The sequence below is a fragment of the Hoplias malabaricus genome, chromosome 6 (genome assembly GCF_029633855.1).
Source record: "Hoplias malabaricus isolate fHopMal1 chromosome 6, fHopMal1.hap1, whole genome shotgun sequence".
In the NCBI taxonomy this organism is placed as follows: Eukaryota; Metazoa; Chordata; class Actinopteri; order Characiformes; family Erythrinidae; genus Hoplias; species Hoplias malabaricus.
Window position 1 is genome coordinate 13,086,330 of NC_089805.1, and position 17,694 is coordinate 13,104,023.

Sequence of the window (17,694 nt, forward strand, 5' to 3'; positions counted from 1 at the left end):
TCATGGTGTATTGGCATGTTGTTGTTGTTGTTGTTTGGGACTGAACACAGCTCCGTCATCAGTTCAGACAGATCAGGAGAGTTTGTTCATTCCTTGTTGTAGTGTCCAGTTCTCGCTGGATTCTTTCGTCGGCCACCGATCCAAGGAGCGTGTGAACCTCTTCAAAAGACCACGAGCTGCCGTTGTGAGTCGGATAAAAACAAACGTGATCTCTGCTGCAGCTGGAGATTTTACAGATGGAGAGTTGGTGCTGGACGTCTACGTTGCGTGGCGTAGAGTGACGACTCTCTGGACAATCAGCGCTCTGCAAGGTTTACACGCCACGGTTTAGTCCCTACTCAGCTCACTCTGAACCATGAGAGAACAGCCACTAAACAAGAACCCGCTTCCAGAACCAAGACCTGATTTACCTGGTGAAGGAGTGGAACAGAGCTGTAGAGCTGAGCACTGTGTGCATTTACCTATCTGTGTGTCTCTATTGAGACTCTGACTCTTATTCACTCCAGCTGATTAACTCAGTGCTGCACAGGATTCAGTTCATCTCTCTAATGCTACTCTCCACCCCAACCTTCAGACAGACACAGTCTCTCTCTCTCTCTCTCTCTTTCTCTGCTTTGTTTTTTCTTGTTTTGCTGCTTGTTGTTGGAATTCTGTTCAGATGATACTCTTTCATCCAGAGACACATGAGAAACAGAAGCAGAGCATGATGAGAATAAACCGAGCAACTTCAGCGTCCTCAGAGAGAGCAGAGAGACGCTGGGTTCATAACGTCTTTATTAATGCCTTAAACGAACATTTATGCCTTTCTTACACTTACCCTGCCTCCTTCCCCAACTCTAAACAAAGCAGAAGTGTGTGACTTTTAACACTTCAGTAACTGGTGTCCAGAACTAAACGGAGTTTTTGTGTGTTATAACTTTTGCGAAATCAGCCGATGTTATAATGTTATAGTGCCTTACGAGAGCTGACTTTAAAGTGTTTCACTGCAATTTACAGAGTTCTCCATCACATTCTTCAGGCCTCACAGCCCCCCTCCCACCCCCGCACCTTTAAATTCAATCATTTATTAAACCGTCCAATCAAACTCACATCAGTCTGACACTGCAATTTATGCTAATTTATGCAAAGACAAGAGAAGCCCATTAGTCAGCTCTCAGGCTCACAGTGGGCAGGGTGTGTGGGTGGGTGGGAGGGGTTGGGGGGTGTCCAACAGTAAAGGTTTTAAAGATGTTTCAGAATCTGGTTAAAGACGTAAGTGATGGGTTTAAGTGTCAGAAGACCATGCCTCCCTCAAGGAGAACACATTAAAGTAGCGCTCAGTCATTCTCACCACACAGCAACACACACTGCTCTTTACAGTGTCCCAACGCTTCTGATAAGTGGATCTATTGCAGTGGGTCCTGGTTCTGCTTGAGATTTCTTTCACCTTTAAAAACACAGAGAGATTTTTGAGAAATACAAAGTCACCAAAAGTAGGTGGACATTTTAAAGATGGAGTTTGTAAACTGTGTTCTTTAAAATGCAGCAATTTCCAGAAAAATCAAACCAGGGGCTCATTTTGTGTTCATTTTATTTTACTTTTTTTAAATATAATACATTCCTAAAGCCACAAAACAAAGAAAACAGCCCAAATCTAACATCACTCACTAAACACGGCGCTTGTTTTTGTTTATTTCCTGTTTTTAGTCCTTTTCTAACGTTAGGCACTTTACATTCACCTCAGAGACTCTGAGAGGAGGCAGGTTTCTCTCATTCTCCATTTCACACGCCTCAGTCTTTAAACTCCAGCGCTCTGCAGGAAGTGACTCAATCAGTCAATCACCTTCGATCTACTTCACATCTCCATGATTAACCCTGCGTCTGCACTCCTTTATGTGTTTAAAGGGACTTCATTCACAGAGAGAGTGTTGAATTCCACTGACAGATCATTTTAAAGCACCGTTTCCTGAAGCAAGACGCTTTCACTGAAGATAAAGTCACTCAAAACATGTTTTTATTTTAATATTTAAAAAATATTCTTAAAGCAGTGAATAATCTCCCACTGCTCCAGCTTCTGAGCCCCAGAACACACAGGTCCAGGGTCAGGACCTGCTCCTCCTCCTGCTCCTGCTCTTGCTCCTGCTGTTCCTGCTCCTGGGAAAGCCTGGGAGGTGCTGAGGAGGTGGGTCCCACAGGGGGAGGAGTGTCCGTGGGTTTGTGTGGAGACGCTGAAGTGGTTAAATGTGATCAGGCTAAAAGCCAGTGAAGCTCCAGCTGGTTCATATGCCCGGCCCCAAGCTGTGAAGCTGTTGTCAGAGCAGATAATATCTCCCAGTCCATGTCCCGAGCGTCTCGAGGTCTCGTTTTCTGTTCGTCTCTGAGATTAAAATGTCTCCATGGTTTTGTAAGATCTGCAAAAACATCAGAGTCTCTGACAGCTTCCTTCAGCATCAGCAGCCCCAGCTTCCTCTGAACCCTGAGCTCATGACGCATCCCAACCCCCACGGATCTCCCTTGATCAGGCGTCAGAGCGTCTATATGAGCATCTTAACTCTTTATATTTCTCAGAAAGTAGCTTATAATGCCTGGAATAACACATGCTATAACCACATTTATACCGTGTTACAGGATGTGTTGGGTGCACAGATCATTTCTGAAGCTTTGATGTATCCCTGTGATCCAAAATTCAGACATTCTCTGCTCTTTAGTCATTTTACAGTCGTATTAAACTCACATTCTCATTTTATTCAACAGAAAATATCCTAAAAACACAGTATTACTGCGCTCCGTTCCCGACTCTAACACTGACCTGCAGAACTATGGCTGAAATGATGCCACCTCAGTAATGTGTTCATAAAGCCTCGTGAACATGGGGCTCTTGGGGCGTGTTACATCAGAGTTTTCAGGTCTTTTCATGAGCACAGTCTCAGGAGATGCACTGGAGACGACCCACTTCAATATTTTATAGCGATATTTTTACATTAAAAGCAGAAGAATATGGCACAGCAGAAGTTTGCTAACGAGGCCTCGTTAGTCTTTGATGTGAAGTCTGTTAATAATGAGTCCATCGTGTCCAGATGCAGTGGTGAATTCAGTAGAAACAAGGCCATTGACGCAGAAACGTGTCAAATCCATTGATCCATAGCTTTATTCGTTTTTATTCTGTCTCTATGTTCAGGTTAAAACCTGAGTCCCCACAACGTCTACAGGACACACACTCTCTTCATTCATTCATTCATTCATTAATCCATTTATCCATTCATTTCATTTCAAGGGTTGTGGTGAATCTGGAGTCTACATAGACACATACTGGATGGAGCACCACACACTCACCCAGTCACTCACACACACACAGCCAGTCACTCACAAACTCACACAGTCACTCACGCACTCACCCAGTCACTCTGGAGGGATGATACTGAGAGTTGTGTTGGTGAAAGTCAGAAATTAGATGAAGTTTCTGAGTCTGATTTTGTTCGTTGTTGTGCTGCATGCTCTCAGTTGCTGTTTCTAAAGGATGATGTGTTGTAAATTGTTCTTCTCTGTGCAGGACCCTTCTTCAGCTCAAACGTCCTGTCTTCGAGAAGAGTCTGGACCTCTCAGAGCCGCAGACATACCACGCAGGGCCTCAGACGCAACAGGGTCCTGCTGTACAAGCTCAGATCTGAGTTTCTGTAAACAGGACAGGGTTCGACAGCTGTGCAGCAGAGGGGTGGGGTTTACCTGCTGTACAGGTGAGAAAGAGAAGGCTCAGTAGACAGAGGGTGTGTGGACCCAGTCTGTGCAGCTCAAAGCGTCTGCGTCTCTGTGTGCATCTATGTTCTCTTGACTACGATGGTCTGGTGATGCGTGAGTGGAATGATGAGTGTTTGGTCGACAACGTTCCCTCCATATCCTCGAGGAACCGCCCCACCTCTCGGTCCAGCCCTGATGCCTGCTGCTTACAGACGTCTGGGACGTGTCCTGCTCTGATCGTTCCACTGTGATTTCTTTACAAAAATGTCAGGAATGCCCCATTACAAGTGAAATCCCTCAAGAACCTCCACAAAGTTCTGGTTTGTTTGGGATGTCTCCAAAGGTCACTCTATATCCGTGAGGAGATGCTCAGGTCCAAGCCTAATTTACAAGGAGTTCTTTTGGGTCAGCGTTCTTGTATCTAATCTAATCTAATCTAATCTAATTTTAAAGCTTTGGAACCTGTAGAACCTAGCGGAGGAGAAACTGACTGCCCACTTTTTACTAAGGCCTCCTCCTTCTCCTCCTCCCTCTCTTCCTCTAGAACTCAGTGGTGGAGATCTGAGTGACCTCCGACTGCAGGTCCTGTTGGACTCTTCGTGAGCGAGACCCTCGAGGGATTCGCTCCAGTGCTAGTCATGCGGGTTTTCTGCCGGCGTCGGATGGGCCGCAGACGGACACGGGCTCTCGGCTGGCATCGCGGGCTCTGGGGGCGCCGGGCCGGTCCGCGGAAGAGGAGGAGCGGAAGGGCAGGCAGAACTCCCGGAAGCAGCGTTTGAAGTTCTCGTCCAGGAAAGCGTAGAGGACGGGGTTCAGGCTGCTGTTGGTGTAGCCCAGCGCGATGCACAGGTGCCAGCTAACCACTACCAGCGGGTTCCTCTGGTCCACGTCCACCAGCGTCTTCACCATGATGAAGATGTGAATCGGCGTCCAGCACACGATGAAGGCCGCCACCACCACCAGCACCATCCTGGTGATCCGCCGCATGTTCCTGTCCTTCTCCTTGGAGCCAGAGAGCAGCCGGACACTGCGCAGCCGCAGGATCATCAGCCCATAGCACACGGTGATCACCAGGACCGGCACCACGAAGGCAAAGATGAAGACGCAGATCTTCGTCACCGTGTCCCAGTACCAGTCCGGCTCCGGGAACTTCAGCGTGCACACCGTCTTTCCTGGAGGAGGACAGAATCAGAACCGGGTTCAGTCTTTAACTCTCTGAGGTCGAGGAACACAGCAGCACATCAAATGTAACCTTTTAATGAATATTTCTATTAACATCTGAGCTCAGAAACACGGTTCACACAGTTTCTGAATATGCAATGTCCACTCTTTCTGTCTGTAAGCCTTATCCATTTCAGGGCGGCGGTGGGTCCGGAGCCTAGCGGGAATCACTGGGGGCAATGTGGGAACACACCCTGGAGGGGGCACCAGTCCTTCACAGTGCGACACACACTGACACATTCACTCACACACTCACACCTACGGCCACTTTTGAGTCTCCAATCCACCTACCAATGTGTGTTTTTGGAGTGTGGGAGGAAACCGGAGCACCCAGAGGAAACCCACACAGACACAGAGAGAACACACCACACTCCTCACAGACAGTCACCCGGAGGAAAACCACGCAGACACAGGGAGAACACAGCACACTCCTCACCGACGGTCACCCGGAGGAAACCCATGCAAACACAGGGAGAACACACCACACTCCTCACAGACAGTCACCCGGAGGAAACCCACGCAAACACAGGGAGAACACACCACACTCTTTACAGACAGTCACCCGGATGAAACCCACACAGACACAGGGAGAACACACCACACTCCTCACAGACAGTCACCCGGAGGAAACCCACGCAGACACAGGGAGAACACACCACACTCCTCATAGACAGTCACCCTGAGGAAACCCACCCAGACACAGGGAGAACACACCACACTCCTCACAGACAGTCTCCCAGAGAAAACCCATGGAAACACAGGGAGAACACACCACACTCCTCACAGACAGTCACCCGGAGGAAACCCACACAGACACAGGGAGAACACAGCACACTCCTCACAGACAGTCACCCGGAGGAAACCCACACAGACACAGGGAGAACACAAGACACTCCTCACAGACAGTCTCCCAGAGAAAACCCACGCAAACACAGGGAGAACACACCACACTCCTCACAGACAGTCACCCGGAAGAAACCCACACAGACACAGGGAGAACACACCACACTCCTCACAGACAGTCACCAGGAGGAAACCCATGCAGACACAGGGAGAACACACCACACTCCTCACAGACAGTCACCCGGAGGAAACCCACGCAAACACAGGGAGAACACACCACACTCTTTACAGACAGTCACCCGGAAGAAACCCACACAGACACATGGAGAACACAGCACACTCCTCACAGACAGTCACCCGGAGGAAACCCACACAGACACAGGGAGAACACAGCACACTCCTCACAGACAGTCACCCGGAGGAAACCCACACAGACACAGGGAGAACACACCACACTCCTCACAGACAGTCACCCGGAGGAAACCCATGCAGACACAGGGAGAACACCACACTCCTCACAGACAGTCACCCAGAGCGGGACTCAAACCCAGAAACTCCAGGACCCCGGAGCTATGACAGAGACATCAACTGCTGCTCCACTGTGAGGCCCTGTGATATGTAACTTGCAGAAAAGTTACAGACGCTCAGGTGGCTGCAGCGCATTTGGAAAGAAGCAGCAAAGGGAACAGAGATTTCATTTTAAATATTTATTATACCGAGCCTGGGGAACCCTGGAGAACCCAGAAAACATAGAGAACCGTGTCTACAGCCCAGACTCCCACCTTGGTCAGTCACCCTGGTGACGGCAATGACCATGATGGGCACCCCGATGGCGGAGGAGAGGATCCAGATGCAGACGTTGATGATCTTGGCTTTGAGCGGTGTGCGGAACTCTAGCGCTCTCACGGGGTGACACACAGCGATGTAGCGGTCCACGCTCATCATGGTGAGGGTGAAGATGCTGGTGAACATGTTGTAGTAGTCGATGGCGATGACCAGTTTGCACAGAGCTGTTCCGAACGGCCAGGTGTTCATCAGGTACTTGGCGCTCTGGAAGGGCAGCGTACTGGTGGCCAGGGCATCCGCCAGCGCCAGGTTAAAGATGTAGATGTTGGTGGCCGTCTTCATCTTCGTGTACCTGCGGAAAACAAAGCAGAGGACAATTATCTCTCAGCAACAACATCACCTTCAAAACACCTCTGGAGCCGTCTTCAGGATCATGAGGCATTAAAGGTGATGTTCATGATTTTAATCATAAAACTCTGTGTTTTATTAGGGTTTTATTAAAATTACATTGTAACTGAGCTGCTGATGAACCTTAACCCAAAACTGTTCACAAGCCGTAACTACACAGCAGCTAGGTTCTACCTGATGGACACAGTGTGCCTCAGTGCTTTATTCATCATGACACTTTTAATAGAGATCAGTGACAGAGTCATTAATGACACTGTAGTGAAATGTTGTTGAAACCGAGAGAGACTCTGAAGTGTTTTTATAGTGTCTTGTTATAGAAACGATACCAGGACGTTAGAGCCCTGATGAATCATCACAAAATGAACTGTGGCCTTGTTGTAATTAGGCCATTGATAGGTTCATTCCTACAAGGACTTTATGTTGACTAGTCTGAATACATGTTTAGTAAAAAATGAATAATTAAGAAAATCTCAAAACTACAAAGTATAACCTAATGAATGACTGAAACAGTTCACTGCTGTAAAATTAAAAATACAATAATAACCTGTATGTTTGATTACAACAATGCACTGTAATTGTTAATGCGGTATCTGTCCTGTAATAAACAATAACATTGCAACTGCTGCCAGTAAATTACTGTAAGTTTACAGTTTTTACAGTGTAGCCCTAGCACACCTTTAAGATTTTTGGGGACTTTTATACTGGAATAACTTTCTACATCCGTCACACTAAACGTAGTGGAGCTTCATGGGGAGTTTATGCGGTTAACAGACGACAGGAGGTGGGCTTTTTATTCTAATGAATGTGTTCCGATTATTTATCACACTGTAAAATAACAGTATTTATTTGTAAGTGATTTCATTCAGAGAGAAATGACAGGTCACTGAACTTGTTTCAGGAAAGAAATGAAACCCGTTCTCGGTGTTTAAAGTAATTTAAAACAGTAGCAGAGTCCTGAAATGTGTGAAAATTGGACGTTTTCCAGCAGCGCCATCAGACAAGGGACTGTGGAGACGTCACTTTAATGAGAGATGATTTCTGCTGCTTCAGGTCAGATCTAGAAAGGACATTCTGACTCAGAGAGAGTGTGAACTGAGGGTGGGCTGCTGCTCACTGGTTGCCAGATATTTGTGTAGGGAGGTCTGTAGCAGGAGCAAGAGTGAGGACAGGACGCAGTGATTTCCCAAAGGAGCAGAAGAGCCCTGTTGACTCTGCAGATTTGTCTCCAGCTCATAAATAAACAGCAGCGCTCAGAGAGTTAAGACCACTCTCAGTCCCACCGTGTCAGTAATGCAGTGATTACTGTAGTGGATTGTGGCAGGGGTTGGGGGCAAGAGGGGTCAGCAACACAGCAACTGAGCGAAAACAGCTAAAAAACAGAGCTTCTGCTCCTCGCTCCTCACTGCTGTGCGCTCGGGGTCGGGGGGAACAGCGAGCGGCTCATCATCATTTAAAGGAACAGGTGCTGAAAGCGGGCGTTCTGAACAGGGCTGTTTACACAGGGGGAGAAAACTAAAAAAAAACATCTGACCAAAGCAGATCACAGATGGTTCATTGATGTCTCCTCAGTGTCTCGCGGTGTGCAGGTCGATGTGCGGTGTGACCTCTGAGTGTAATTCTTAGTGGAGCTCTGTGTGGAGCGGGAGAGTGTCTCCCTGGGCATCACATGGTCCTCTAGTAAATTACCTTCTGTTTTCTGTCTGTTTTGCATTTTTATTCCTCACCGAGCTGGGAGCTAATCCTGCAACATGCAGCGAGTCCAACACCACCTTAAAATAATGAGGAGAGTGTTCTGAGTCACAGCTGTGCACTTCCATTAGACACAGCTCCAAGAGCCAGAGAACCCTCATCCAGGACCCGAGACAGAGACCGAGACCATACTGCCCTCCCCGGAGAACACACACCAGCCTTTAGAGAACCCACAGAACCTCTACAAATCATTAATAACATCTTTAGAACATCTACACTCTTAAAAAGAAGGTTCTTTGAGCGAAGCCAAGGAAGAACCACTGTTGGTTTCCATAAAGAACATTTTTTGCTGTTAACTTTTAAACTGGTAAAGAACCTTTACATCAAACCTGTAAACATTTAAAAGGTTCTTCACACCCACATCACTTTCACAAACACAGTTCTTTATGGAACCAGCAGCGCTCTTCTATGACATCACTCAAAGAACCTTTTGTAGTACCTTTAATTTTAAGAGTATAGAGAACCTTTAAAGAACAATATTAACATCAACAGGATCACAATTACCCCTACAGAACTTTTACAGAAACCCTACAGAACTTCACAGAACCCTTACAGAACATCTAAAGAACCCCTACATAACCCTTACAGAACCTCTCCATAACCTTAACAGAATCTCTACATATCCCCCTGCAGAGCCCCTACAGAACCTTTACAGAACCCCTACAGAACCTGTACAGAACCCTTGCAGAACCCATGGCTTGGCAGCACAGCTCTTTAACCCCTTGTGTTCAGGAGCAGAGCAGGGTTCCTGTGTTCTCTTTGTATGTAAGGGAGGTTTTGCACTCAGAACCGGGTCCATTCTGATGCTGCAGTGAAGTCTCAGGTTAAAATCTCAGATGAAATCTCTGGTGACGTTTCAGGTGAAGGCAGTGAAAGGGTTCATTTTAAAAAGGTGCCGTTTGAGTGAATCATTAAAAACAGTGATTTTTTTTCTGTTTTTAATTCATTCATTCATTCATTATCTGTAACCGCTTATCCAATTCAGGGTTGCGGTGGGTCCAGAGCCCACCTGGAATCATTGGGCGCAAGGCGGGAATACACCCTGGAGGGGGCGCCAGTCCTTCACAGGGCAACACAGACACACACACGCATTCACTCACACCTACGGACACTTTTGGAGTCACCAATCCACCTACCAACATGTGTTTTTGGACTGTGGGAGGAAACCCGGAGGAAACCCACGCGGACACGGGGAGAACACACCAACTCCTACACAGACAGTCACCCGGCGCAGGAATCAAACCCACAACCTCCAGGTCCCTGGAGCTGTGTGACTACGACACTACCTGCTGCGCCACCGTGCCGCCCTTCTGTTTTTAATGTATTTATTTATTTTGGAAGGCATTTAAAGCTGTTTGTGAGTGACAGGAAATGACAGGGCTGTTGAACGATGACAGCGCCAGCAGGGGACCTTTATAAGAGTGCGAGTTTATTGCTGCAATTGTCTTCCTATTAATTCTGTTCTTTATTTAAAGAGAAGAATAAAGCGAGGAGGAGATTAAAGGTGTAAAGAGTGGTCTACTGACAGCAGGTTTATAACAAGTGTGTAACAACAGGTCCTGTGACTTCATACGCCTTTTATAATGCAATTATGAAGGTGTTATAATGCATGTATAAAGTCTCATGATACTACCAATGTTGCTCTTAATCAGTGAGGTTCTGTAGTGTATTATAACACACTCATTAGACCACCACAGACCCCCGTTACAGAGCGTTACAGTGTTCACAGAGCTGCCAAACCACCACCTATCCGTGCTCTTACAGTTAATACACAGTTCCCATGCTCTATAAGAGGTAATAAATTCTTTATAACACTGTACACACCCCCACAGTTTATCAGAGCGGTGTTTATTTACGCAAAACAAACAAACAACTCCCAGTATCAGAATAAACCCACCCCCATTATTCCTGTATGAGTGTGTGTCTGTGTGTGTATCTGTGTGTGTTAGGATGATGTGACGCACAATGGCAGAGTATTTCACAGCATGTTTCATCTCTTACTCAGCAGTGTGTATATGTGTATGTGTGTGTGCGTGTGTGTTGTGTGTTTGTGTGTGTTAGGATGATGTGACTCACAATGGCAGAGTGTTTCACAGCGTGTTTCATCTCTTACTCAGCAGTGTGTGTGTGTGTGTGTGTGTGTAAGAGGCTACCAAAGTACAACAAAAGGGCTACAGTCTTTAATTACCTTACATCATTAATTCAATTAAGGATTACACCTTTATTGACAGACAACAAAAAACTATTAAATAAGGATTAATATTTACTGCTGAATCTCCTCCCTCCCTCCCCCTCTCTTTCTCTCTCATCTACAGAAAACAGAACTCAGCAAATTGAATTTCTGTGGCAGTAATTTCTGTAAATGACTATTTTTCGGTGCTCGTGTTCCATAAAACAACATTTCTGGAAAATAGACACAGCGTACAGAGTTGACCACCAACATACAGCATAAAACACCCACCATCTACAGTGTAAAACACCAACCGTCTATGGTGTAAAACACTGTCTACAGTGTAAATGTCAGGAATCACGGAGCGGACTGACGGAAGTGGACGCACTTGCTAAAACACAGTTAAACTTTATTACAAAAAGGAATCGCGAAACAGAGACCAAAAACAAAAACGAGGGAAAGCAGAAACAGACAGACCCGAGACTAAATGACGATGGAGAAACATAACAATGACAAAGGAAACGAAGCAAGGAACAGACAGACTGACGGGAGCGATACGACTATGACACAGGAAAAGAAACAACTGGACACGAAACACAACAAATGTGAAATGTCCGACAAACAGGAGAGACACAAGGGAACTTAAATACAAGACACAGACAAGCTACACCTGGACAGGTAACGAGGGGGCAGGGTAACAGATGAGACACAGACGAGGAGGCGGAACAAAGGCGGGACTAGGGAAACAACAAACAGAGCCATGTGCTGAGAGCGTGCACATGGCCGGAAAAACAGACATGACAAGACGAGGGCGTAACAGTAAAACACCGTCTACAGCATAAAACACCCACCATCTACAATGTAAAATACCGTCTACAGCGTAAAAAACACTCACAGTCTACAGCGTAAAATAATTATTGTCTACAGTGTAAAACACCCACAATCTACAGCGTAAAACACCCACATTCTACAGCGTAAAACACCCACCGTCTACAGCGTAAAACACCCAGCATCTACAGTGTAAAACACCCACCGTCTACAGCGTAAATCTCCCACCGTCTACAGTGTAAAACACCCACCATCTACAGTGTAAAACACCCACCGTCTACGGTGTAAAACACCCACCGCCTATGGCATAAAACACTCACCGTCTACGGCATAAAACACCCTCCATCTAGGGCGTAAAACACCCATCGTCTACGGTGTAAAACACACACTGTCTATGCTGTAAAACACCAACCGTCTACAGCGTAAAACACCCAGAATCTACAGTGTAAAACACCCACTGTCTACAGCGTAAAACTCCCACCGTCTACAGTGTAAAACACCGACCATCTACAGTGCAAAAACACCCACCGTCTACGGCGTAAAACACCCACCGCCTACGGCATAAAACACTCACCGTCTACGGCATAAAACACCCTCCATCTAGGGCGTAAAACACCCATTGTCTACGATGTAAAACACACACTGTCTATGCTGTAAAACACCCACCGTCTACGGCATAAAACACCCACCATCTACGGCATAAAACACCCACCGGCTACTGCGTAAAACACCCACTGCCTGCGGTGTAAAACATACACTGTGCAGGTGTGTGAGGTATTCAGGTATGTGCAGGTGTATTCAGGTGTGTGCAATTGTGTGGTGTGTGCAGGTGTGGTAAGGAGTGTGCAGGTGTGTGGTGTGCTCAGGAGTGTGCAGGTGTGTGGTGTTTTCAGGTGTGTGCAGGTGTGTTCTGGTGTGTGCCGGTGTGTTCAGGTGTGCACAGGGGTGTTCAGGAGTGTGCAAGTGTGTTCCAGTGTGTGCAGGTGTGTTCAGGAGTGTGCAGGTGTGTGGTGTGTTCAGGTGTGCGCAGGTGTGTTCAGGTGTGTGCTGGTGTGTTCAGGAGTGTGCACGTGTGTGGTGTGCTCAGATGTGTTCAGGTATGTGCAGGTGTGCGCAGGCGTGTGGGGTATTCACGTATGTGTAGGTGTATTCAGGTGTGTGGTGTGTGCAGGTGTATTCAGGTGTGTGGTGTGTGCCGGTGTGTTCAGGAGTGTGCAGGTGTGTGGTGTTTTCAGGAGTGTGCAGGTTTGTTCAGGAGTGTGCAGGTGTGTTCAGGTGTGTGCCGATGTGTTCAGGTGTGCACAGGTGTGTGCAGGCGTGTTCCGGTGTGTTCCAGTGTGTGCAGGTGTTTCAGGAGTGTGCAGGTGTGTGGTGTGTTCAGGTGTGTGGTGTGTTCAGGTGTGCACAGGTGTGTGCAGGTGTGTGCCAGTGTGTTCAGGAGGGTGCAGGTGTGTGGTGTGCTCAGATGTGTTCAGGTGTGTTCAGGTGTGTGCAGGTGTGTTTAGGAATGTGCAGGTGTGCTCAGGTGTGTGCAGGTGTGCTCAGGTGTGTGCAGGGGTGCTCCAGACTGGCTCCAGGAATGTTTTTCACTGTGTACAGAGCAGTGCAGTAATTCTATCTATGTTTATGAATGTTATGTGAGCCAGTGAATCGCCACCGAGGAACACTGTGGAACGCTGCTGTGAGAGGGAACCATTGTTGCGGAACGCTGTTGTGTGTGTGTGTGTGTGTGTGTGAGAGAGAGAGAGAGAGAGAGAGTGTGTGTGATGGCTGTAATACACTAGAGTAAAATCAGTGTCTCCTGCGGCTGAAACACAGTCAGAAATTAAAGCTCAATTAGCAGCTCATTAAAGCCCAAACCAGTCTGTTTAAAAGGTGGGAGTGTGGATAGGGGCAATTAAAATCGCCATGACAACCACTCAGCCTCTTTCATCTCCTGCGCCTCGGGTTACAACCCAGGCTCCGCCCACTGCTTCAGAACTACAGCATCATTAAACAGTGATGAGGGAACACGAGTCCGAGCAGTACACAGTGAATGTGAATGGACCCAGACGTTCTCCCGTGATTATTGTGGTGGTGAGGATCATGTGCAGCTGCTCCACTGAGTCCCAGTTCAGGGTCTGAGACAAAATTTAAACCCTGTTCCACTTTAGAACTTTGTTTTACAGTGTTCTTTCTTTCTTTCTATCTATCTATCTATCTATCTATCTATCTATCTATCTATCTATCTATCTATCTATCTATCCCTCTCTCTCTGTTTACCCCTCTCTCTTTTTTTCCTCTTTCTCTCTGGTCAAGGACAGGTCATTCACTGAGGTTCAGGTGTGAATTCATTTTCTCCTCCTCCTACACCCCCCTCTCTCTTTTCAATGCCCAGAGTGTTTATTATTAATGTTAATATTGATGTTATTTATGTGAGTAATGATGTTATTACTGTTCATAATGATGTTATTAATGTGATTAATGATGTTATTACTGTTAATAGTGATGTTATTAATGTGAGTAATGATGTTAGTGATATTATTAATGTGAATAATGGTGAATAAAGGCAAATGTTTACCTGACGACTCCGTACATGACCAGGATGTTGCCGAGGAGACCCACCAGGCAGATGATGGAGTACAGGGCAGTGATGGAGATGATGATGGCAATCATGACACGAGGAGATGGTTTCTGGTTCTGGACCGGGTTCTGCTCCTCTGTCAGGTTCTGTCCGTCCGCCACAAACCCGAGAACTTCCTCCGGAACCGACATGTTCAGCGGAAGCACTGAGAACAGGTCAGCGGGTTCTACGGCCCACGGAACTGCAGACGGATCCATTACAGAACACTGGGTTCCCTTCCTACACCAGAACTGGGTTAGAACAGGGTCACAACAAGTTCAGCCAGAACACAATCAGAGTCCAGGTAAAGCCCAGACAGAACTGAACCAGAACCGGGTCAGAGAGCCCTCAACCTGCTGAAGTGGGATTTAAAACTCAACCAAAACACAATCAGAACCAAGTCAGAATACGCCCACTGAACCGAATCAGAACCCAGTCAGTGAGCTGTGAAACCAGGTCAGAACCAAGTCCAAACTAAAAACTCAACCAACTCAGAACGGATTTATTCTTCAGTTAAATTAAATCAGAATGCAGCTAACACCCAGTGAGAACCCAGTTAAAGCCGGGTCAGAACACAATCAGATCCCACTCAGAAACGAGTCATACTCCAGTCAGAGCTAAGTTACCACTCAGTCGGATCCGAATCCAGAGCGGAGATCCGCGTGGTCCGGACCCCAAGGCGGTGAGGAATGTTCAATGTTCCGCTGTTTCTCCGTCCTCCTCTGATCCTAACCGCAGCGCTCTGTCCAAGAGTCTCTCACTCTCCCTTGCCGTCTCTCTCTTTCTCTCTCTCTCTCTCTCTCTCTCTCTCTCACACACACACACACACTTGAGACACGTGGGGCTCGTGCTCCAGAACAACAACAACAAAATAAAAAGATAAAAGAGAAATGCGACTAAACCTCTCAGAAAGGACTTTTATTTTAACACTGAAACATAGAACCTCAAAACAATCGGTCGCTACTCAAGAGACACTTTTGAGAAAAAGAATAACATTTATGAAATGTAATAATAAATGAATAAAATTAAATGAAGAAAGAAAGATGAGGTTCAGCTCCCATAGCAACCACATAGAAACACCCTAGCAACCAGCTGTCATAGAGTAGTGATACATTAGTAACACCTTAGCAACCACCTGGCAACCGTGTGAAATACCATGGAAACAATCTTCGTATAACCCTAGCAATCACCTGAGAAACCACATGTGTTCTGCGTTTATTACAGGTGTTTGGTTCTGGGAGGAAATCGGGTCGAACTCTGTGGTGTGTGGCCTGCTGATGAAACAGATGTGAACATGTTCTGAAAACATGAATGGTTCTCCAGAACTGTATAGAACCCTCCAGCCTGGGCCCGACTCCGTCCAGAACCTCAGAACCTCTGTTCATAACACACAGTATTTTGGGCCGAGTTCTGCTCTGTGTTGATCCAGAGGTAACAAAACGGACGCAGGCTGTTCAGTAAGATGTGGACAGAGAGGCCCAGGTGACGTCTACAGAACATGACCCGGTTCCTTGATGAGTCCAAACTCCAGAAACCTGCTGTGATCTTCTTATAGACACAGAACTGACCAGAACTCTCCAAATCTCTCACCATCTGTGAGAAAAGTAAACTGGGTCAGTACCGGATCACGGCGCACAGACTCTCCCCAGGGTCCAGTCCCAAGCCAAGATCGATGGGTTCTGCAGTGTCCAGAGAACTCTAAGCCCCAGAGAACACCTTGAGGACAAGAGAATGAGACAGAGCCGATCGTATCGATCTTTGATTTTTCATCTGCTTTTCATTAATATTAATATTCATCAGCAGAGTCACAGCCTGGAGCCCCTCCCCCTCCACTCTGACATCACAACATCCATCAGCAGGAAACCATTCTATCTCCCATCATCTCCATAATCTCACATAACCTCCATAATTTCAGTATTTCCAATCATATCTATCATATCATTTCCAGTATCTCCAATAATCTCCATTCATCTTCAGTCATCTCACATTATCTCCAAATATATACAATCACCCCAAACAATCTCTATTAATCTCATATTGTCTCAATCGTCTACAGTTATCTTCAGTCATCCCCAGTCATCTCACATCATCTCAGATCATCTCCTGTCACTTCCTATCATCTCAGATCCGGTTGATGTCTCAAATGTCTGAGAAGATCTCAGAGTGCTGTTCTGTTTCTGGACTCATTTAAAGATCCATTTTAGTGATTTTATCTTTTAAAAGTGTCTTATTTCTTTTCTTTTACGGAATTATCTTCAAAAACTCACCAGAGAGAGAGAGAGAGAGAGAGAGAGAGAGAGCTCAATAAAGGGTGAGAAGCGCAGGCAATTTAACATGATGAAATGAGAGAGGAGGGGGAGGACAGAGGGACACATGAGGGAATACGAGATGTAAGGAGAGTGTAAGAGTGAGAGCAGATGAGGGGGAGAGAGGGGGAGAAAAAGAGAGAGAGTAATAAGATGCAGAGGACTAAACGAGTGATGAAAAGTGAAATAAGAAAAAGGTGAAGAGAAAAGGGTAATAATGAGAAATAGTGAGGTAATGAGATGTGAGGGAAAGAAGGAAATGAAAAGAGTGAAAGAAGTAAAGAGTGTAGTAATGAGTAAGAGGTGGAGGGAATGAGAAGTGATGAAGTGAGAGAGGAGGAGAGAGAGAGAGCACTGAGACTCTTCTATTATAAAGTGTGAGATTGCCTGAGTTTCCGTCGCTCGCCCTTGTGCTGCAGCTTGACAACGGTTGCTAAGGGTCGAGGTCTTTATCTGAATCTCTCTCTCTCTCTGTGTCTGTCTGTCTCTTTCTCTCTCTCTCTCTCTCTCTCTCTCTCTCTCTCTCTCTCTCTCTCAGGGAAGAGAAGAGAAGCGACTGAAAGAAAAAGAGCCCATCAAGACCAGACTGAGAGTAGACAGCGGTGGTCCTCCTCCGTTCCTTTCAGTGGTAAACTCACAAACATAGAGGAATGTTTCAGAAGACACCGCCTCCCCCTTTCCCCAGTCCCCTCTGTCCCCAGATCAACATCATGTCCCGGGGGCATTGTGGCCACAGACAGGCACAGTGAGACAAAGAGAGACACACACAGACAAACACAGTGAGACAGAGAGACACAGACAGACACAGAGAGACACAGGGAGACAGAGAGACACAGACACTGTGAGACAGAGAGACACAGGGAGACAGTGAAACAGAGAGACACAGACAGACAGAGTGACAAAGGGAAACAGAGAGAGAGACGCAGACACATGGAGAGACACAGACAGACACAGGGAGACAGAGAGAGAGACAGGGAGACAGACAGAGAGAGACAGAGAGAGACACAGGGAGACAGAGAGACACAGACAGACACAGTGAGACAGAGAGACACAGGGAGACAGGAGAG

General features: G+C 46.6%; 1 protein-coding gene across 1 annotated transcript; it reads right to left on the reverse strand.

Annotated features, from left to right (window-relative positions):
• Positions 1 to 4,350: 4,350 nt before the first annotated feature.
• Positions 4,351 to 15,008, reverse strand: oprd1a (opioid receptor, delta 1a). Its single transcript, XM_066674666.1, has 4 exons — positions 14,948 to 15,008; positions 14,280 to 14,561; positions 6,561 to 6,916; positions 4,351 to 4,886 (listed from the first exon to the last, which is right to left on the reverse strand). Exons 2-4 carry the CDS (start codon positions 14,537 to 14,539, stop codon positions 4,351 to 4,353), a joined length of 1,152 nt encoding a protein of 383 aa, XP_066530763.1. The 5' UTR covers positions 14,540 to 14,561; positions 14,948 to 15,008.
• Positions 15,009 to 17,694: the final 2,686 nt, after the last annotated feature.